Source organism: Ziziphus jujuba, chromosome 6 (genome assembly GCF_031755915.1).
Source record: "Ziziphus jujuba cultivar Dongzao chromosome 6, ASM3175591v1".
NCBI lineage: Eukaryota > Viridiplantae > Streptophyta > Magnoliopsida > Rosales > Rhamnaceae > Ziziphus > Ziziphus jujuba.
In genome coordinates, this window is record NC_083384.1 from 2,875,694 (window position 1) to 2,897,246 (window position 21,553).

Sequence of the window (21,553 nt, forward strand, 5' to 3'; positions counted from 1 at the left end):
TTTTTACAACTCCTTAACTTAATATCGTAATATTCTTTTTACTATTACTATAGATTGTATATACTTTATTCTTATTTCCATCTTATTTGTATACTTTTCTTCCTTAAGTCCAAATGGATTACTTTGAGACACGTAGACATGCCGTCAGGCTAAGCTAAAAAAAAGACTATGTCAAAAACTAATCAATGATGACCTTCCATGGATTCGCCTGTATAAGCCGTAGCTAAGGTTGCAAAAATAAGAGCTTGAATGCCACTTGTAAATAATCCAAGGAACATGATAGGTATAGGAACCACTAAAGGTACTAAAGAAACAAGAACAACAACTACTAATTCATCGACTAATATATTGTATTGGTTGAATGTATTTACCAAAATAACCCAATCCCTTTTTTGAAAGGCCCGCATAGAAATATGCTACTGACGTGAGTAAAGCTAAAGCAACAGTAGTATTTATATCATTTGTGGACATGGCTAACTCCCCATGAGGTAACTATATGATTTTCTAAGGTAAAATAGCCCCTGACCAATTTGAATAAAAATTAAATAAAAACATATTCCAACAAATGGAACCCAGGGACCTCATTCTTCTCCAATCCGTGTTTTGTTCACATCTCGAATGAATTCAAGGACATTCTGAATACCATCTCATTTTTTATTTGCATACTTGCATTGGATATTTTGAATACCTACTCATCGTATAATATCCTCAGTTATTTTTATCTCTCTTATGCGAGTTAGAAATAGTAACCGATTCAATAAATCTATTCTATGGAGTTCCAAAAATAATTTACTTATCTTATTATTAATCAAGAATTTTGTATATAGCTAGAATGGCCGTAACAAATAGAAAATACTAATTTGTTAAGAATTAATCTAATTGAATCCATAGCGTCATCATTTGTTGGAACCGAAATATCTACTAGATTTGGATCACAATTTGTATTGTTGGAATGCCCAAAGTCATACATTCATGAAGAGCTGTAGATTCTTCTTGCTGATCAATAATTCTTACAATATTAGGAAATCCTGTTATATATTTAATCCCGCCGAGATATGTTTGCAAGTGAGATAATTGTCTCTTCAACAGCACCGCATCCCTTTTCGGAAGACGATTGAGTCTCCCCATCTTTTGTTCCATTCTCAAGTCCCTAAATTTATGAAGTCTCATTTCTATAGTATACCAATTAATTAACATACCATCTAGCCTTTTTTTATTAACATAATGACACCGAGCCTTTATTGCAGCCCGTGCTACCGAATCTACTACTTTATTTTTAGTACCAACAATTAAGAATTTTTTTCCCCTACTTGTAGCATCAAAAACTAAATCACAAGCTTCTGCCAAAAATCGAGCAGTTCTAGCATGATTTATATTATGAATACCTTTACGCCTCGCAAAGATATAAGGTGCCATTCGAGGATTCCATTTCCTAGTACCATGACCAAAATGAACTCCTGCTCCCATCATCTCTTCCAAATTGATGGTCCAATATCTCCTTGTCATTTCTCCCCATACTTCTTCTGTTTTTTATTTTTTCATTGAAAAAAAAAAAGAGAAGCTAAAATAGAAATAAATAATTGATCCAACGGAACCTTCTCTTCTACCGAAGATTGGCCATTGATACACGATCCAGACCATTCATTTTTTTTCTATTCGTTATTATCGTTATTTCTATTACCAAATTAAATGACCACAATGCAAATAGAAAAAAGGATGAATTTGCTTTTAAGAATCATTAAATCCTAGAAACGATTTTTTTGATATATCATATAAATTATTTGAAATGCAAAAATCAAATAATTCTCTGTGGTCCAACAAAATGTCTTTCATTTCCCACTCAAATAAATTCTTCTTTTTCATTTCCAAAGGAATGTTATGATGCTGCCTTGAACGGTGCACTAATCTTTTGAATTCAGTCCCACCGGTTATCATCCCCCCTAGAACAATGTTCTCTTTCAGACCATTTAACCAATCGATATGGCCACATAGAGTAGCTTTGCTAAAACGGGAGCAGTTTCTTGAAAACTCACTTCGGATATGAAAGTTTGAGTATTTAAAGATGCATTCGCTATTCCCAATAATATGGCTCTATAACAAATCACTTCTTCCAAAGCATTCCCCATTCATTCCGCTCGCAACAATCTAATTTGTTCTCCCGGTGAAAAAATATTAGACATTCCATATTCTAAAATAAGCACTTTTGATGTTATTTGACAATAATTTCTATATGTCTATTATGGATCTGCACCCCTGAGATCGATAAACCTTTTGTATCTTATTAACCAATGAGATATGACTTTACACCATAGTTACCTCTCAACCCTTTTTTCTAGGTTCATCGATATTGAATCAATCAAATGCAATTCTAACACTTGTTCCACTTTTGGAAGACCCTCTGTTATATCACCAGATCTCGATTTTTAGTATATAAATGTAACTAATGTATCTCCTTTGGAAAGTATTTCTCTATAATGGCCATGAACAGTTGCTCCTGGAGTGGCGAAATAAGTCTTTGCCGATCTTATTACTACAGAGTCAATTTGAACAATTATAACTTGGCTCGATTTTAGGTACAACCCTTTTTTACCTATACATACATTTTCACAAATAAACTACCCCAGGCTAATTATTTTAGTTGTTTCTAAACAATAGTTATGATCATAATTATGATGGAGAAATGCCAATTTAAGTTGAATGGATTCAAAAGGATGTTGTTGCATGGAGTGGAATTATAAATTTTCCCGTTTTCATCCCTTAAACAATATTCATAAAATTCCAACAGCAGTATTCATATTTATAGAGATATTGTTGCATTTGTAAAAAAAAAAGTAACAAACCATAAAATGTAATTGTATTATAATTAATTTTTATATTGAAATTCTATTAAATACTAATGAAGTGTAGTCATTTCTAGTAATTATAGTTATAAAGTTGAACATTTGTTATTATGTTTATTATATTGTTATAAATATTATAATGATAAGTTTATAATGAATAATGCTAAGTTGTCTACTTGAATCTCCAAATATTCCTATTACTTTATTCTATTATTCTAATCAAATCAATTAGAAATCAACAAAAGAAAATGTAAATGGACCTAACCCATTGAATCATAACTATATGCACTATTCTGATATTAAAATTCGATTAGAGATAAAATTGGAATAGTGGATCTTTTTTTTTCATTTTCATATTTCTTTGGACTAGGCGAGAATCTTTCAATATTTCGGATTAAATCTTCTTGTTTCTAGATGTTGTATAGGAATTTCATTCCCTTCCCTTACTTTACAGTGAAATATTTATTCCAAGCACAATATACATAAGAGGCGTTTAAAACACCTTTCATTGATTCCAACACACAAGACAAGATCACTTTCTATTTTATTATATATATTTCATAATTTATAAGTATCTATTTTAGATATGTAGATAGATATCTATCAGATCGTGGTTTCATGTAACAAATATTTCCATTCATATGGATACATACAATATTTTTTTTCCGATAATCGGATGGAAAATGGATGCAAGAAAGAGACTTTTGTTTATAGTCTCCTATTATTAAATTCAATACCCTATTAATTTAATTAAATATAAATAATAGAGTAAAATAAATAGAATAGGAAGTTTATTAAAAGAAAATGAATGAGTAAAATAGAAAGTAATAAAATATATGATACTATAGTAGTTTAAGACACATACAAATTCTTATTTTTATTAATTTTCATAATGGGATTCAAGAATAAGATTAGTTGATGGAACGAGAGGGATATATCTAAGGATCTATCGGTAGGGAGAAAAGGGATCACTTCTTTCTTGAATAGTTCTTTTCAAATCAAATAAAAAATGCATCTATCTGGTTGATGAGTCATAAGACAATTCATGGTTCAGGTGGTTATTAGGAATAGGAAAGGATAACCGAATTGAGTTCAGGGATTTTACTTTACTAGGTCGAGTTAGAGACCAATAAATTTTTTTATATTCGAAACCTATTCGAATGAAGGGGCAGTGGACGAGAAATCAAATCATACATAAATGATAGAAGCCCCAACGTTCTGAAAATGCTACGAAGTGCTCGAAAATGGTTGAAGTAGTTGAATAAGAGGATAACTACGACTATAGCCCTTGGAAAATTTACAAAGAAGAAAATGATTTATTTGATAATATGGATGACTGGTTACAGAGGGACCATTTAATTTTTTTAGGTTGGTCCGGTCTATTACTCTTTCCTTGTGCCTATTTTTCCTTAGAGGATTAGTTTACAAGCACAACCTTTGTAACTTCATGGTATACCCTTGGATTAGCAAGTTCCTATTTGGAAGGCTGCAACTTTTTAACCACCGCAGTTTCTACTCCTGCTAATAGTTTAGCACACTCTTTGTTGTTATTATGGGCCCTAAAGCACAAGGAGATTTTACTCGTTGGTGTTAATTAGGTGGTCTGTGGACTTTTGTTGCTCTCCATGGTGCTTTCGGACTAATAGGTTTTATGTTACGTCAACTTCAACTCGCTTGATCTGTTCAATTACGACTTTATAATGCAATCACATTCTCCATTCCAATTGCGGCTTTGTTTCTACAATCTTGATTTATTCGCTAGGTTAGTCTAGTTGGTTCTTTGCACCAAGTTTTGGTGTAGCGTCTATATTTCAATTCATCCTCTCTTTCCAAGGGTTTCATAATTGGACATTGAACCCATTTCATATGATAGGAGTTACTGGGGTATTGGGCGCTACTCTGCTATGTGCTATTCATGGTGCTACCGTAGAAAATACTTTATTTGAACATGGTGATGGTGCAAATACATTCTGGGCTTTTAACCCAACTCAAGCTGAAGAAACTTATTCAATGGTCACCGCTAACCGCTTTTGGTCCTAAATCTTTGTTGCTTTTTCCAATAACCGTTGGTTACATTTCTTTATGTTATTTATACTAGTAACCGGTTTATGGATGAGTGCTCTTGGAGTAGTCGGTCTAGCCCTAAATCTACGTGCCTATGACTTCATTTTTTAGGAAATCCGTGCAGTGGAAGATCCAGAATTTGAGACTTTGTACATAAAAATATTCTTTTAGACGAAGGTATTCGTGCTTGGATGGCGACTCAAGATCAACCTCATGAAAACCTTATATTCCCTGAGGAGGTTCTACCCTATGGAAACGCTCTTTAATGGAACTTTACCTTTAGCTGGTCGTGACCAAGAAACTACCGGTTTCGCTTGGTGGGCCGGAAATGCTCGACTTATCAACTTATCCGGTAAACTATTGGGGGCTCATGTAGCTCATGCTGGTTTTCTAATTCTTGATCCTCAATTTCATACATATATATTCGCAGTTCAGGAACTAAAAATTATGCACTTCTATTATTAAAAAAAAATAATGATCTATACATCTTTGTTAACAAAGAAAAACATGTGCAGAAGATATATTTTATTTTTTGATAATTTTTTTTTTGTCTTCATATCTAAAATTAGATACAATACTTTTTCAATTGACAATTGCATGATTAAATAAATTTAATTACTTTGTATAAGTTTTCTAGATAATTACATTGCAAATTAGCTAATAAAATATGATACTAAGAGTAATTAGATAAAAAAAAAATAATATTCACTCTAGAGCACTGCTGACTCTTTAGTACTTCTTTTATGCTTATTGTGTGCAACTCAATTTCCAATTGATATGTGATGTCATGGTACATGACATCAACAACATGGAAGAAAAATTTAATACATGTGACATTTAATTATGGAGTGCCCGAGGAGCAATGGAGAGCATGCATGTGAGATGCCCAAGAAAATAGGTTAGAATTTTATTCCGTCTTATACTATGCTTCTTTTAATTATTTAAAATAATTTTCTTTTTAGTTCACTATTCTAAATTTATAACTTTTAAGTTATAGACATAAGTAGTTTATCTCATATAACCTTTTATACTATTTTTAAACAAACAAAATACATATTGTAAATAAAAATATACTAAAATAATATATTTCTTACTAAAATATCAATTATATACGTATGTATCTCGGTTCAGCAACCATAAATTATACATCTTTGTTATTCTACAAAAAAAAAATTTGATCTATAAAAACATCAAATCATAAGTTGTTTATAAAATTTAAAAGAAAAATTGGAAAATTATTTTAAATAAGCTATTATATTTATTACATGTATTTTTATATGGCTTTGTTAAATTTAAACTATATCGTTTTTATTTTTATTTTTCCTTACGATCAAATGTTGTATATTACAATTTTTTATTGTAACTTCTTTTTGAAAAAAAAAAAAATCATTGCCCTCAAGGCCTCACCCTTGGTTACATACATAAGAAAAATTGACTCTCTAAATATTTGCAAACCTAGGATAACACAATTTAATAATATTTAATTTGAAAGACCATAGTATATCATAAAAATAACATAAAGTTGGCATATCATAAACTATAATGGCACCATACATACATACATCCATTGTAATTATGGCTGTGTTGAAGTGTGTTGAATGATGAGTAGATAGTAAGTGTCTTTATTATGGACGCTTTATTCTGGCTCCACTTATGAAAGGCCAAGCCAATACAATAGGCATTGCGATGAGAAGTGCTTTGCTTGGAGAAATAGAAGGAACATGTATCACACACGTAAAATTTAATAAAATACCACATGAATATTCTACCATAGTGGGTATTCAAGAATCTGTACATGAAATTTTAATGAATTTAAAAGAAATTATATTGACAAGTAATCTTTATGGAGCTCATGATGCGAATCCGCCGGAACCCGTACAACCAACAACCCGCTGGGGTGCCGATTCGTTACGGATGAAGGTGGGACCAATCATTAGAGCACAAGCCAATAAGGTCAAGGATAACCTTGCTGTGCTTATTCAAAGGATAAATCATAATCAAGAAGGAATGATCATGACCAAAGAACCAAGACCTATTTTGCTTATACAAGCGCAGGAGACTGGTATGGACCCGGGTGATGGTTTTGGTACATGTTTGGAGTCCGGGAAGTATGAAATGGTTCCAATGCTTTATGGGTTCAATACATATGCCTAAGAGGTCATGGAATCAAATTAAAGCAGCCTCAAATGCAATCAAAAAGTTCTTGTACGGACAGCATCAACAATTTGGCCGAATTGACTGTATTGCTTGCTGGCTTTATTGTATTTTACTGTATTAGCCTTTTCTTATTTTTCCAAGCATGGGCAATGTGTGGGACTTCATATTCAGCTTAGTTTTCATCCTAAAAAGCATCTAGAAGCTGATTTGGAGCTCAAAGAGGTCAAAGATTGATCAAAGTCAACTTGATCAAAAGGCTAGCATTTTTAGTTTCCTAATTTGTTTTTACTTTTTATTTTAGGAAACTACCATTACTTTTTGGGTTTTATTTATTTATTTTCTGGAAAAATAACTTTAGGAAGGTTTTATTTTATTCTTTTCATTGTAAATTAATTAATTCCTAATTTAATATAAAGGAATTAATTAATCAAACTTAGATTAGGAAAGGAAGTATAGTTTCGGCCAACTAGGTTTCTTTATGTGTGGTGGCCGGTTTTCTTTATGTTCTATGGTTTTTAAGTTGTCCTTTCAAAGTCTATTTAAAGGCTTAGTTGTCAATTAGAATTAACTTTGATTTGATTAAGAAAATACTTGTGAGATTATCTATCTTTTTGTTATTTGAGAACACCTAAAACACCATTAGAGAATTGGTTGTTTTAGCTTGACTTATCAATAAGTTTTCCATCCCCTATTGTGGCGTCTACATTATACTAAGATTTCTAACCACAGGTTGGTTAGGGATTGAGTTCAATTCCATTAAAACTTGAACTTAATTGAGATCCGGGCTACTATAATACAGATTTAGGAGCAGGTCGTCCTAGGTTCATATCATTTGGTATCAGAGCTAAATTTTGTTCAAGTTTGATCTATCTTTATTTGCTTTATTTGTTTTTGTGTTATTCTGCAATTTTAGCATTAGGTTAAGGTTGCTTCTATCATCATACATGTTGAATTAGGTTTCCTAGATTTATCGTATTTTTGTTTCCTAGTTGTTGGTTGTTTTTTTTTCATCATTGTTCTTGTTAATTTTGGTTTTTGTTGATTTTTCTTTGCTGTTTTAGTCTTAAATATTTTCATTCATATATTCAAAAATAAAAAATAAAAAATTGAAGAGTGGGGTTTGCGGAATAAAAAAATAAAATAAAATAAAATCACACAATTTGAATTTTTGATTGGGAGGTCATGAGTTTGGTGTTTGTGTTGGAATTGGAATTGCAAATTTGTTGTTTATTCTTGCTACTGTAGTTGTGTCTGATATTCATTGAGTGAAAAAAAAAAAAAAAAGAAAGCCGAATATTAAAAATATATGTATATATTGGTTTGTTGAAAATTGGTGTTGAAGTTTGTTGCTTGAAATTTCTTGTAACTGCTGCTGTGTTGATTATTTATTCCATATTTGGAGTTTCTAGAGAGTTATTTTTGCTGCTTGATATTTGAGTTTGAGTGCTAAATTATTTGGATTAAAATTAGTTAAAGGATTTGATACAAAACTTGAATTACAAGAACAACAACCAACACTTTTCTATATTTTTGTTCTCTTTGATTCTTGTCTGTATTTGAACTTCTTTTTCTAGAATTTTATTCTTGAACTCATAATATATTACCATCTGGTCCAGTTCTTCAAAATTCCAAACTTTTCTCATTAATTTGCTTTATTTAGTCTAGAAAAACCGAAAATAGGTATTTTCATTCTGTTCAGTATTTGTTTATTTTTGCTTACTATTTTGTTGATAAGTTTAATTAAAACATACTAGTGATCTAAATGCTATTTTGTGGGTGTTTTTAATTAGAACTTTGAGATAATTGATTGAGTAGAAAAAGGCAAGAGTGTGTGAGCTTAAAAGAGGGTAAAAGCTGAAACTAGTGTGCAAACACGAGGGTGAAGACCTTGTTTGAGTGAAACACGTGAGGGAGTGAATATTGTGAGGATTTATTTTATTTTTGCAGTATTTTACTAACATGGCATATTCTAGAATAAGAAGAGGAGATCCACCCTTGAGGATCAATGAGGAAGAGTCCGTAGCATTCCATGGCGATGCCCGAGCTATCGGGAGTGGAGACCAAGTGGACATGAGAGCTGTTTTGGAGTCAATACAGAGGGTTAGTGCTCAAGTTGAGAATATGAATCAAATAATGGGAAGGCTAGAAGCCTCACAAGGAATGCCGAACACAAGAAATAGGCAAGAATTCCATGGAGGACGAGGCCTAGGATGAGGAGGTCGCGAGAGACCGAGAGAGGAATTTGATGAGTAGCCATTCAGTGGAGACTTTAAGGAAGATATGGACAAAACTTTTGCTGTCCAAGATAGAGCTGGCTGTGGAAGATATAGGAGGGAAGATACAGATGATGATTTGGGAAATATCAAGGTTAACATCCCACCTTTTATGGGTAAAAGTGATCCTGAAGCTTATTTGGAGTGGGAAGAAAAAATGGAGATGATTTTTTACTGCCACAACTATTCGGAAGGTAAGAAGGTGAAGTTGGCAGCGATGGAGTTTGGACATTATGCACTCCAATGGTGGACCAATGAGCAAAATACCCGAAGGAGAGTTGGTGATGATTTAATCTCGACATGGCGTCAAATGAAAGGAGCCATAAGGAAACGGTTTGTGCCATCCCATTACCATAGGTTGCTGCATCAAAGGATTCAATCTTTATCTCAGGGAACTAGGTCTGTGGAGGATTATTACAAAGAGATGGAGATACTCATGATGAGGTTAAGCATGAGGGAGGATAGGGAGGCAACAATGGCAAGATTTCTTGAAGGGTTAAACCGTGACATTGACAACGAGCTTGAATTACAACAATACTTGGAATTGGAGGAGATGTTGCATTAGCAATTAAGCTTGAGAACCAATTCAAGAGGAGGGGTGTTAGCACACGGTTTGGAGGAGTTTCTAGCAGTGGAAGGACAAGTTCAAGTGGCTGGAAAAACAATTCCAGTTATGAAAGCAAGCTGAAGCCGAAACTTGGTGAATAAGCTACCAACCGGCCAGGAAGAGAATTTAAAATCGAACAAGAAGATGAAGGACTTGATGATGAGGCCGAACCATTAAACACATCAAATGTTGAGCTAAATTTGGTCTTAAGGAGGGTATTTTCTGTTTACAAGGATGAAGAACAAATTCAACGAGAGAAAATCTTCCACACTCGTTGTGAAATACAAGGTAAAATTTGCAGCATGATTATAGATAGTGGGAGTTGTACTAATGTAATAAGTAACCTTGTAGTTGAAAAATTGGGCTTAAGAACAATAAAACATCCTGAACCATATAGATTACAATGGCTTAATGATAGTAGTGAGATAAAAGTAAACAATCAAGCCAAAGTAAAATTTAATATAGGTAGATATGAGGATGTAGTTTTATGTGATATTGTACCCATGATTGCTGGACATATACTATTAGGTAGGCCATGGCAATTTGATAAAGATGCTACTCATTTCAGTCAAGAAAATAGTATTGTTTTCAGGTTTAAATGGAAGAAGGTCAAGCTGGAACCATTGTCTCTTAAAGAGGTTTACAAAGACCAATTACAAATGCAACAAAGGAGAGAAGCCGAAAAGCTCAAGGAAAAAGCAAGTATGGCACCAACGGCTTCACCATCCTTTTAAGAAGGCAAGAATGAGGTTGGTGATTAAGGTAAGGTTTCTAAGACTCATATTGAGTGGAAAGATCAAGGAAAAACCGAAAGAGAGGGGAAAGAAAGTGGCAAACCCGAGGGCTTGGACAAGGAAGGGAAATCCGAAGGTTTGCGCCAATCCAAGGGGGAAAAAGAAAAAGAAAGAAAAGAAAGGTCAAATAGCAATTTTTATTTAAGTTTTGGGGATGTTAATAAGGCTATCTTGGGTAAGAAACCATTGCTATTTATGAATTACAAAGATGCTAAATTAAAAATTATTTTTTTGTATAAAACTTTATCTGCATTATTAAAAGGTTTACTTAGAGGAAATTTGAAAATTTGGGAGATATTATTTGCTAATATTAAAAAGTGTGATGAACATGTATCTCTAGTATTTTTTTGTGATAGTATTTGACCCAGGAGATTTGGTTTGGCTGCACTCAAGAAAGAAGGGGTTCCCCGAACAAAAAAAATCCAAGCCTATGCCGCATGTGGACGGATCTCTTCAAGTTTTGGAGCCGAATAACAAGAATGCCTACAAGCTTGATTTACCGGGTGAGTATAACATGAATGCTGCATTTAATGTTGCTGATTCAACTCCTTTTTCAGCAGGTGATGATCTGATTTGAGGACAAATCCTTTTCTAGAGGAGGGAATGATGCGAATCCGCCCGAACCCGTACAATCGACAACCTGCTGGGGTGCCGATCCATTACGGATGAAGGTGGGACCAATCACTAGAGCACAAGCCAAGAAGTTCAAGGATAACCTTGCTGTACTTATTCAAAGGATAAATCATAATCAAGAAGGAATGATCATGACCAAAGAACCAAGACCTGTTTTGCTGATACAAGCTCTGGAGACTGGTACGGACTTGGGTGACGGTTTTGGTACATTTTTGGAGTCCGAGAAGCATGAAATGGTTCCAATGCTTTATGGGTTCAATATATATGCCTAATAGGTCATGGAATCAAGTTAAAGCAGCCTCAAATGCAATCAAAAAGGGCTTGTATGGACAGCATCAACAATTTGGCCGAATTTGTTGTATTGCTTGCTGGCTTTACTGTATTTTACTGTATTAGCCTTTTCTTATTTTCCCAAGCATGGCCAATGTGTGGGACTTCATATTCAGCTTATTTGGCATCCTAAAAAGCATCTAGAAGCTGATTTGGAGCTCAAAGAGGTCAAAGATTGATCAAAGTCAACTTGATCAAAAGGCTAGCATTTTTAGTTTCCTAATTTGTTTTTACTTTTTGTTTTAGGAAACTACCATTACTTTTTGGGTTTTATTTATTTATTTTCTGGACAAATAACTTTAGGAAGGTTTTTATTTTATTCTTTCCATTGTAAATTAATTAATTCCTAATTTAATATAGAGGAATTAATTAATCAAACTTAGATTAGGAAAGGAAGTATAGTTTCGGCCAACTAGGTTTCTTTATGTGTGGTGGCCGGTTTTCTTTATGTTCTAGGGTTTTTAAGTTGCCTTTCCTGAGCCTATTTAAAGGCTTAGTTATAAATAAGAATTAACTTTGATTTGATTAAGAAAATACTTGTGAGATTAACTATCTCTTTGTTCTTTAAGAACACCTAAGACACCATTAGAGAATTGGTTGTTTTAGCTTAACTTATCAATAGGTTTTCCATCCCCTATTGTGGCGTCTACATTATACCAATGTTTCTAACCACAGGTTGGTTAGGGGTTGAGGTCAATTCCATTAGAACTTGAACTTAATTGAAATCCGGGCTAATATAATACGGGTTTAAGAGCAGGTTGTCCTAGGTTCGTATCAGCTCATGATGCGTCTATTTGTGTCTAAGGTCCTCGATATGTAACTGCCCAAGACATCATCTTACCACCCCGATAGTATTCAATCTTATGTGAATGGGAATGAAAAGCAAGAGATATTGTTTCTTGAAATATGGACAAATGGAAGTTTAACTCCTAAAGAAGCACTTCATGAGGCTTCCCAGAATTTGAGTGATTTATTTATTCCCTTTTTACATGCAGAAGAAAAAAATTTCCATTTAGAAAAAAAAACCAACACAATGTTACTTTACCCCCTTTTACTTTTCATGACAGATTGGCTAAACCACGTAAAAATCAAAACGAAATAACATTGAAATCTATTTTTATTAACCAATTAGAATTGCACCCTAGGTTCTATAATTGCGTGAAAAGGTCCAATATACATACATTATTAGACTTTTTGAATAACAGTGAAGAAGACCTTATGAAAATGAAACATTTTCGCATAGAAGATATAAAACATATATTGGACATTCTAGAAATAGAAAAGCATTTTGCATAAATTTTAATGGATTATTTCTTTTTTTTTTTTCTAAAAAAAAAGATAAAAATGAGTTTTGAATCTTTAGTACATTCCATATACTCGGAATAGATCCAAAATTGAATTGAATAAATAAATGTATCTAGGGAGAATGCATTTTGAAGTGACAATTCCCTACATACACACATCGTATTGTTTTTTTTTTTTTTTCTCACAATTGAATCAATTTAAAAAAGACCTAAAGTTAGGGATTTATCAATAGGTAAGGATGCTCCAATACCCAACCAAAGGACTACTAGGGTACCAATCAAAAAGACAATTGTCGCTACTGGACGACGAAATGGGTTTTGAAATTTATTAACATTCTCCAAAAAGGGTACTCTTAATAACCCTGTGGGAATGGAAACCATTAAAAGAATGCCTAATAATTTATTGGGCACTGTATGAAGAATTTGAAATATGGGAAAGAAATACCATTCAGGCAATATCTCCAAAGGAGTGGCAAATGGATCCGCGGGTTCGCCAATCATTGATGGTTCTTGAACCGCTAAACCTATGTTAGACGCAATGGTACCTAAAATTACTACTGGAAAAATATATAAAAGATCATTGGGCCATGGGGGCTCTCCATAATAATTATGCCCCATCCCTTTAGCCAACCTAGCTTTTAATACAGGATCGTTCAAGTTAGGTTTTTTTGTTATTAGGATAGGTGAATTATTCTAGATCCATCCCCCAAAAGAACCAGACATGGAATTTTTCATCATCTGCTCGAGCATGATCAAACAAACCAAATAGATCCATATAAAAAATAAAAAATTGATATGGTATCCACACCTATATGAATGATTCTATGTAAGAGTAAGAAAAAATATACAAATTTCCTTCTTTTGGAGTTTCAACAACCATCCATTGTAAGGAATTCAGTTCTTACAGATAAATGCTTAATGCCCGAGTAGGCTTACAAATCATGATCAAGTGCTTTCTGGGCCGTCTCAGACCTTGCAATTGGACTTTATCCCCAAGAATATCAAAACTTTGTACATACAAAGGATTTACTTGTTACTAATCTAGTTTAGCTCCAATTCTTCTTATTCTTCTTTAGATCCCTTGATTCATTCCGATAGTATAATAAATCGAGTCAATGCAAAGGAAATGAATACATTTCCATACTATTAAGTAAGTCAGATATACAGAACATACTCTGGGATTATGTCACATCACCTCACTTTTTCTTTCTACTGGATCTCACGGAGCCTATTCATATACGACATGATTGAGTCTGATCATAGAAAAGATTATCTTCAAATGGACCAGCCTAAACCTCTGTATGGGGCTTACATGGTGGTTGGAACAAAGACACAATTTTTTTATTTTAGTTGTGAATTCAAATGTGGCAGATAAGGGTATATATTCTGCATGGCCCAATCAATAGTTGAAGTGAATCTTCGAAAAATTCACTTCAACTATGAGTGCCAAAAAAATAAAAATAATACATCATTACATTTTTGCAGTGTTGAAGAGAAATATCCAAATACATGTCTTATTCAATTCAATAAGACATATTTGTAGCAATGAAATACTATTGGTCCTACCCCAATTGATAAATGATTGGTTATAAATAGCTAGGATATAATATATTTTTTATATTATTTACATTATAAATTACATTACATTATATTATAAAGGGCCAGAAATCCCTTGCTTACGTATCATTAGAAAGTGCATTAACATGGATACGGCAGTGAGAAGAGGTAATAGAAAAATGTGTAAATTATAAAACGGAGTCAAAGTGGATTGTCCCACACTAGCACTTCTGCATAATAACTCTACCAAGGGCGATCCTATTACAGAAATAGCTTCTGGCACACCTGTTACAATGTTTATTGCCTAATAACCAATTTGGTCCCGAGGTAAGGAATAACCAGTTACACCAAAAGATGTGGTCAATACACCCAAAACCACACCTGTAACCCAAGTCAATTCGTGAGATTTTTTAAAGCCGATGATGAGATACACACGAAATACGTGCAAGATCATCATTAGGACCATCATATTGACCGACCATTGATGAACTGATCGGATTAACCAAACAAAATGTTGACATGAGGAGGAACATATTTATTAGTTATATCATCTGCAATTGCCTGAATCTCAAGATGTTCATCGAACCAATCATAGATTTTATTGGGATAGGTAAACAGAGTGGACCCGCCCTCCCCCCCCCCCCCCCCCCCCCCCCCGGCAGAGAGCCGTATATGAGAATTTCATCTCATATGGCTCAAAACATAACACTAAAATACTAATTCAATTGGATATGTGTAATAGAAAGTTAAGTTCAAAACTTCTTAATCCTCTGATTCAATCGTGTATGAAGATACAAAAGAATAAAAATCCAAAAGTTCTTTCTTGTGGTTACAATGCCAAAATATCAAGTCGGCTCATTTGTCTCTATGGTGATGATTATAGGCCTCTTGAATCTTCTTTTTACCTACTTTATATATTTTTTTAATGTGTGTAATGCGCCTTTAACTACTGTTTTCTTTATTATTGATATTGATAGAAATTATCTTGTTAAGTCCCTATGAATCGGTTAAAACCCTAAATTCATAGTAGAACCATGATGATTCGATAACCTTTTCTTTATAAACTAATTCCAAAAATTCCTTGAGTAAGAACTGTTGGATTATCACTTATTCAATGAATAATTGGAATGAATAAAAATCCAACGACACCCTTGTCTTTTGATCAAAATAAGCGTAAATAAGAGTTTGAAAAAATAAAAATATTTCGATTTATAACTTCTAAATCTAACTCCTTGACAAAAAAAAAGAAATGGAAGTCCAGACACGTGGTTTTAATATTAAGGATGAATCATAGTGCTAATAATACTTTGGAATCTACTTCCTATATTCCATGCTTCAGATACTAGAATGAATATCCGATGAAGTAAAACCATCTCTATCAAGATGACAGATGCATTCTCTGTACTATCCATAGGATCAATTATAACAAGTCACCCAATCATATTCTGGAACTGCAGAAACAAAGAAATTTCATGATCGAACTACCAAAATAGAATGGGATAAAAATCAGAGACCTAAATGCTTCACTTTGTATTGAAATGCTAGTTACTAGTTCTTGTGAATCTAAGTCATTCCAATTCCATCCAGCGAAATGGAAGAATTATAAATCTCGAAAATAATAGATAGGAATACCGCAAAAAGGGCCATTGCGATACCCATCAACGGAGTAGTTCCCCACCCAGGAGATACTTTACAATATTCTGAATTCAATGGTTTCAATAAACTCCTTACAGCAGTTCGTCTTGGACCAGATCTAGAACTCCTCTCAACGGTTTGTGTAGCCATAAATCGTATTTTATATTCATTGAGATTTGTTGACTTTGTATACCATTCCGTTGTAAATAAATGATCTTATCATAGACCCATTGTGGTCTTGAAACTATATAATAATGGAAATAGCAACCTTAGTAGCCATCTTTATATTGAGTTTACTTGTAAGTTTTACTGGGTATGCCTTATATATTGCTTTTGGGAAACCCTCTCAACAACTAAGAGATCCATTTGAGGAACACGGAGACTAGTTGAAGTAATGAGCCTCTCAAAATTGGGAGGCTCATTACTTTCAATTGAGATAATAAAAAATCATTTCATCTTTTTAGTTGGAACTTTAGGTGGTTCTTGGAAAAAGATAGCGAAAAAAATTATTTCTAAAATTGAGACTAAAAGGAATGTATAAACCAATGCTTCCATGGATTCGATCGTGGTTTATATACAATTATAGCTTCCATACGTTTTTATTTGGGATCATCCCCCGGATAAAGAAAGAGCAAGAGTCAAAGAAAAGGTAGTGATTCAAATCAAGATTTATCTGGTACCCTACTCACAAAACTAAAAACGAAAAATAACAAAACAATATTCTATCAAATTACTTGTCTTCTTGTAGTTGGATCTCCAAATTTTTGGAATGCTCCAAATTCTACTTAAGCATCCAAATTGGGGTCAATACCAGCAAAAATATCTCTCAACAAGGTTCTAGCACCATGCCAAATGTGTCGGAAGAAAAAGAACAAAGCAAACGAAGCATGTCCAAAAGTAAACCAACCCGTTGGACTGCTACGAAAAACATCGTCGAATTTCAAAGTAGCACAATCTAATTCACAAATTTCACCCAATTAAGAACATCTAGCATATTTTTTCATAGTAGCGAGATCACTATAACTGATTCCGTTGAGTTCGCTGCCATAGAACTCAACAGTTACACCTACTTGTTCGACATTGTATTTTGATTCTGCCCTTCTAAAAAGAACATCGGCTCTAACAATTCTGTCTCCATCTACCAAAACAACCGGAAATGTTTTAAAAAGAGTAGGCATAGGACCCCGTTATCTCTAAAATAGGGTTTCCTAACAACCTAACAGCAATTCCATCCCCATTGTCCATTGAGGCTGCCCAGAATAATCCTCCTTTTACTGAATTATTGCCGATGTAATCATAAAAAGCTAATTTTTCAGGAATTTTCGACCAAGCTTCGGATAAACTTTGATTTTGGGCTAGCCTAGCACCAACTCGTCTATATATTTCTTGTTGAAAGTATCCTTGATCCCATTGATAATGAGTGGGACCAAATAATTCAATCGAGGTAGTTGCTGAACCATACCACATAGTTCCAGCAACCACAAAAGCTGTAAAAAAGACAGTAGCAATACTACTGGAAAGGACAGTTTCAATATTTCCCATATGTCCTTTGCATAGATGTTGGGGTGGACGGACGCTAAGATGGAATAGATCCACCAATATGCCCAATGTCCTTGCAGCAATATGATGAGAGGCTATTCCTCCCAAAACAAAAGGATCAAAACCTTCCACACCCCACACCGGATTTACAGATTGTACCCTTCTGATTAGTCCATAAGGATCGGATACCCATATTCTCAAACCATAGAATCCTGCTACATGAAATGCGCTAAAACCAAAACAAGCTAGCTCTGAAAGAAATAAATGAATTCCAAAGATTTTGGGTAAATCCAAAGATGGTTTTCCTGTACGTTCCTCACAAAATATTTCTAGATCCCAATACACCCAGTGCCACATAGCTGCTAAAAAGCATAAGCCAAAAAACACAATATGTGCACCGGCCACGCCTTCGTAACTCTAAATAACCAGATTTGTTATAGTCCCTCATGTGATACTCCAATCGGCCCATGAATTGGTTATTCCTAAACAAGTGATGAAAGGTATAACAAACATCCCTTGTCTCCACATTGGATGAAGAACAGGGTCAGAAGGATAAAAAAACCCTAATTCGTATACAGCCATTAAACCGACCTAACCAGCAACCAGAGTTGTATGCATTATATGGACAGCAAGCAAACGATTGGGATCAATCAATATGACGGTATGAATAGGACACCAAGGCAAACCCATGGAAATACCCCTCTATCAATGAAAAGTAGACATGAGTGGATTATCTCAGGGAAATGATTAATATTTGTTCTATTCTTTTCGTAATAATGGAACAATTTTTTTTTGTAGGAACAAAAGGAAGTAGATCTATTCTACACCCGATAAGTACCAATACGTAATGGCAAAAGGTTGATACCTTTTATATGAGTGACTGCATTTATATTTTTTTTAATCATTCAAAGGATCTACATGAAAGAATTTTCTTTTAGTATTTCTGTCTTCCTTTTTTATAAACTTATTCGATCTATGGATAAAATAGGATAAGGAAGAATATTATTAAGACAATAAATACATTGTTATGCTTTCACATCAAAGTGAGCTATAGTAATTAATTTTTATTTCATTTAATGCCTATTGGTGTTCCAAAAGTTCCTTTTCGAAACCCTGGAAAGGAAGATGCATAGTGCGACTTGTCAGATATATTTGGTCATATGGTATTTCCCCTTTCTCTTACCCGATTGAGATATCCTCTCTTTCGCCCAAGAAAGGTTGATTGAATCATCAAAAAATTAGAGCGTGAAATACAATGAAGTGGAATTCAATCTATTTTTTAGGGGTGTATATATATTAATATTCTTAATTATAATAATTTATAAGTTATAGATGGCTTGGTTATACCGAAAAAATGAAATATAATATTAATATACAGGCTCCGTTTAGAAAAAAAGCAATTGGTAATATATCTATGATTACCACTTATATCATATTCTATTTATAAAGATTTTCCACTCATCATATATAATAATGATATATAATAACGATCTCAAATTGTTAATCAATCGAGTAATGTGATGAATGCATTGAATATTTACTATTTGGTGGGAGACATGGAATAAAAAAAAAGGGAAGTCGTAGTAATTATTTATTTGAAGAGTTATTTATTTTTAGTTCTCAGACCAGCAGTTCGAGTGGTTGACTCGCTTCTTTCAAATTGTTTCTCATTATTAAGAAAAGGTAACGAAGATAAAATACGAGCTTGTTTTATAGCAAAGGTAATTAATCGATGTTGTTTTAAAGTCAGTTTATACACCCATCTAGATAATATTTTTCGTTGGTCACTAATAAATAAACTCATTAAACCCATGTTTCGATAATCAATTCGATCCCCTGATTGGATCAGGGGCAAACACCTACGAAAAGATCGCTTGGATTTATCCATGGTTTGTTTATTTTTTATCCCGAAAATCCTACTCCTATTTCAATCGGATCAAAACAAAAAATGATAAAAAATGATTTAGAATTAATTAATAAATAGGATTTGTTTATATTTAATATATGTTATAGAAATGGTTATGTTATATATAATATGTCATTTTTCACCTTCCTTGGATTGGAAGGCGGACACGGAGGCGATCGGTTCGATCTATTTCTTTGTTTCATTGTGAATCATATGTTTGTAACAAAAGGTACAAAATTTTCTCAATTCCAATCGACCGAGCATATTATGTCAATTCAGGAAATGCACATTGATTTTTTATTAACACGGTTTCGAACACAAGCGGTACATTCCAAAATAACCGTTACTCATACATCTTTTCCCTTGGCCATGAACCTCCTCTGGGTTTTGTACAAATGGTACTTTGAACTTGGAACGAGCATGAAGAAATTAACAATACTTCTTTATCTTTTGAGTTTTCTGCCGGATCAGTTGCTCAAGACATTTCGTCTCTACCTGAACTCGATGAAAAGAATGGGATCACTTCTTATGGACTCATTGAGAATGATTCTGATCTAGTTCATGGCCTATTAGAAGTAGAAGGCACTCTAGTGATATCCTCATAGACAGAAATAGATTGCAGCCAGTTTGATAATGATCGAGTGACATTGCTCCATCGGCCCAAACTAAGGAATCCCTTAGATATGATGCAAAATGGATCTTGTTCTATCGTTGATCAAAGATTTCTCTATGAACAATACGAATCAGAATTTGAAGAAAGGGAAGGAGAAGTAGTCCTCGACCCACAACGGATAGAGGAGGATTTATTCAATCACATAGTTTGGCTCCTATAATATGGCACCCTTGGGGCTTTCTATTTGTTTATATCGAAAGGCCTAATGAATTGGGATTCCCCTATTGGGCCAGGTCATTTCGGGACAAGCAGATCATTTATGATGAAGAGGATGGGGTTCAAGAGAATGATTCAGAGTTCTTGCAGAGTGGGACCATGCAGTACCAGACACAAGATAGATCATCCGAAGAACAAGACTTTTTTTGAATAAGCCAATTCATTTGGGACCCTACAGATCCACTTTTTTCCTATTCAAAGATCAGCCTGTTGTCTCTGTTTTTTCACATTGGGAATTATTTACAGATGGAGAGATGTCAAAGGGGCTTCTTACTTCCCAAACAGATATTCCTGCATCTATATATAAACGCTGGTTTATCAAGAATACGCAAGAAAAGTACTTCAAATTGTTTATTCATCACCAGAGATGGCTTAGAACCAATAGTTCATTATCTAATTGATTTTTCCATTCTAATACTCCATCTGAGATTTATTAATATTTATCAAAGCTGTTCCTATCTAATGGAACGCTATTGGATCAAATGACAAAGATATTGTTGAGAAAAAGATGGCTTTTCCCAGATGAAATGAAAATTGGATTCATGTAACAAGAGAAAGAGAAAGGTCTCCCATTCCTTAGTTGGAAAGATATGTGGCCATGAAAGAGGTATTAAATGGAACAGAATTGACCAGGTGGTAGAGTCATGGAAACACCCGTTTCTTCCATATTTTGGACCTCAGCTCCATGGAACAATATACTACTGCTGAAACATGGAAGAATTGAAATCTTAGATCCAAACATTAGGGATGGAGGGTATGAACTGCCTAAACAAGAATTCTTGAACAGCGACCAACCAAAACTATTACTCACTACATCAAAAAAATTTCCATAAATGAGAGATGTAAATCCATTGGAAAATAAAAAATACGCATGTCAGATGAAATGGTTGTCGCTATCTACTACAATAATGAATCATTGGCTTAACTGAATAACTAAATAAAATAGATAGACATTTCTCTTCGTCTTAGGTCGACGGATCTTCTCAATTGACCCCTATATGGATAATACACATTCCAGTTGACTG

At 33.7% G+C, this 21,553-nt stretch overlaps 1 protein-coding gene and 2 pseudogenes across 1 annotated transcript; 1 reads left to right on the forward strand and 2 right to left on the reverse strand.

Moving 5' to 3' along the window:
* Positions 1-921: 921 nt before the first annotated feature.
* On the reverse strand, positions 922-1,506 carry LOC132804326 (small ribosomal subunit protein uS2c-like). Its single transcript, XM_060818570.1, has one exon. It carries the CDS (start codon positions 1,504-1,506, stop codon positions 922-924), a length of 585 nt encoding a protein of 194 aa, XP_060674553.1.
* A 15,250-nt stretch (positions 1,507-16,756) lies between these two features.
* LOC132804233 (photosystem II CP47 reaction center protein-like) lies at positions 16,757-18,423 on the reverse strand (annotated as a pseudogene).
* Positions 18,424-18,580: 157 nt separating this feature from the next.
* Positions 18,581-21,076, forward strand: LOC132804234 (protein Ycf2-like; annotated as a pseudogene).
* The last annotated feature ends 477 nt before the right edge of the window (positions 21,077-21,553 follow it).

Excerpts from the sequence above, each read along its gene's own strand:
- LOC132804326 (XM_060818570.1), bottom strand. The coding sequence starts at position 1,506 with ATGACAAGGAGATATTGGACCATCAATTTGGAAGAGATGATGGGAGCA.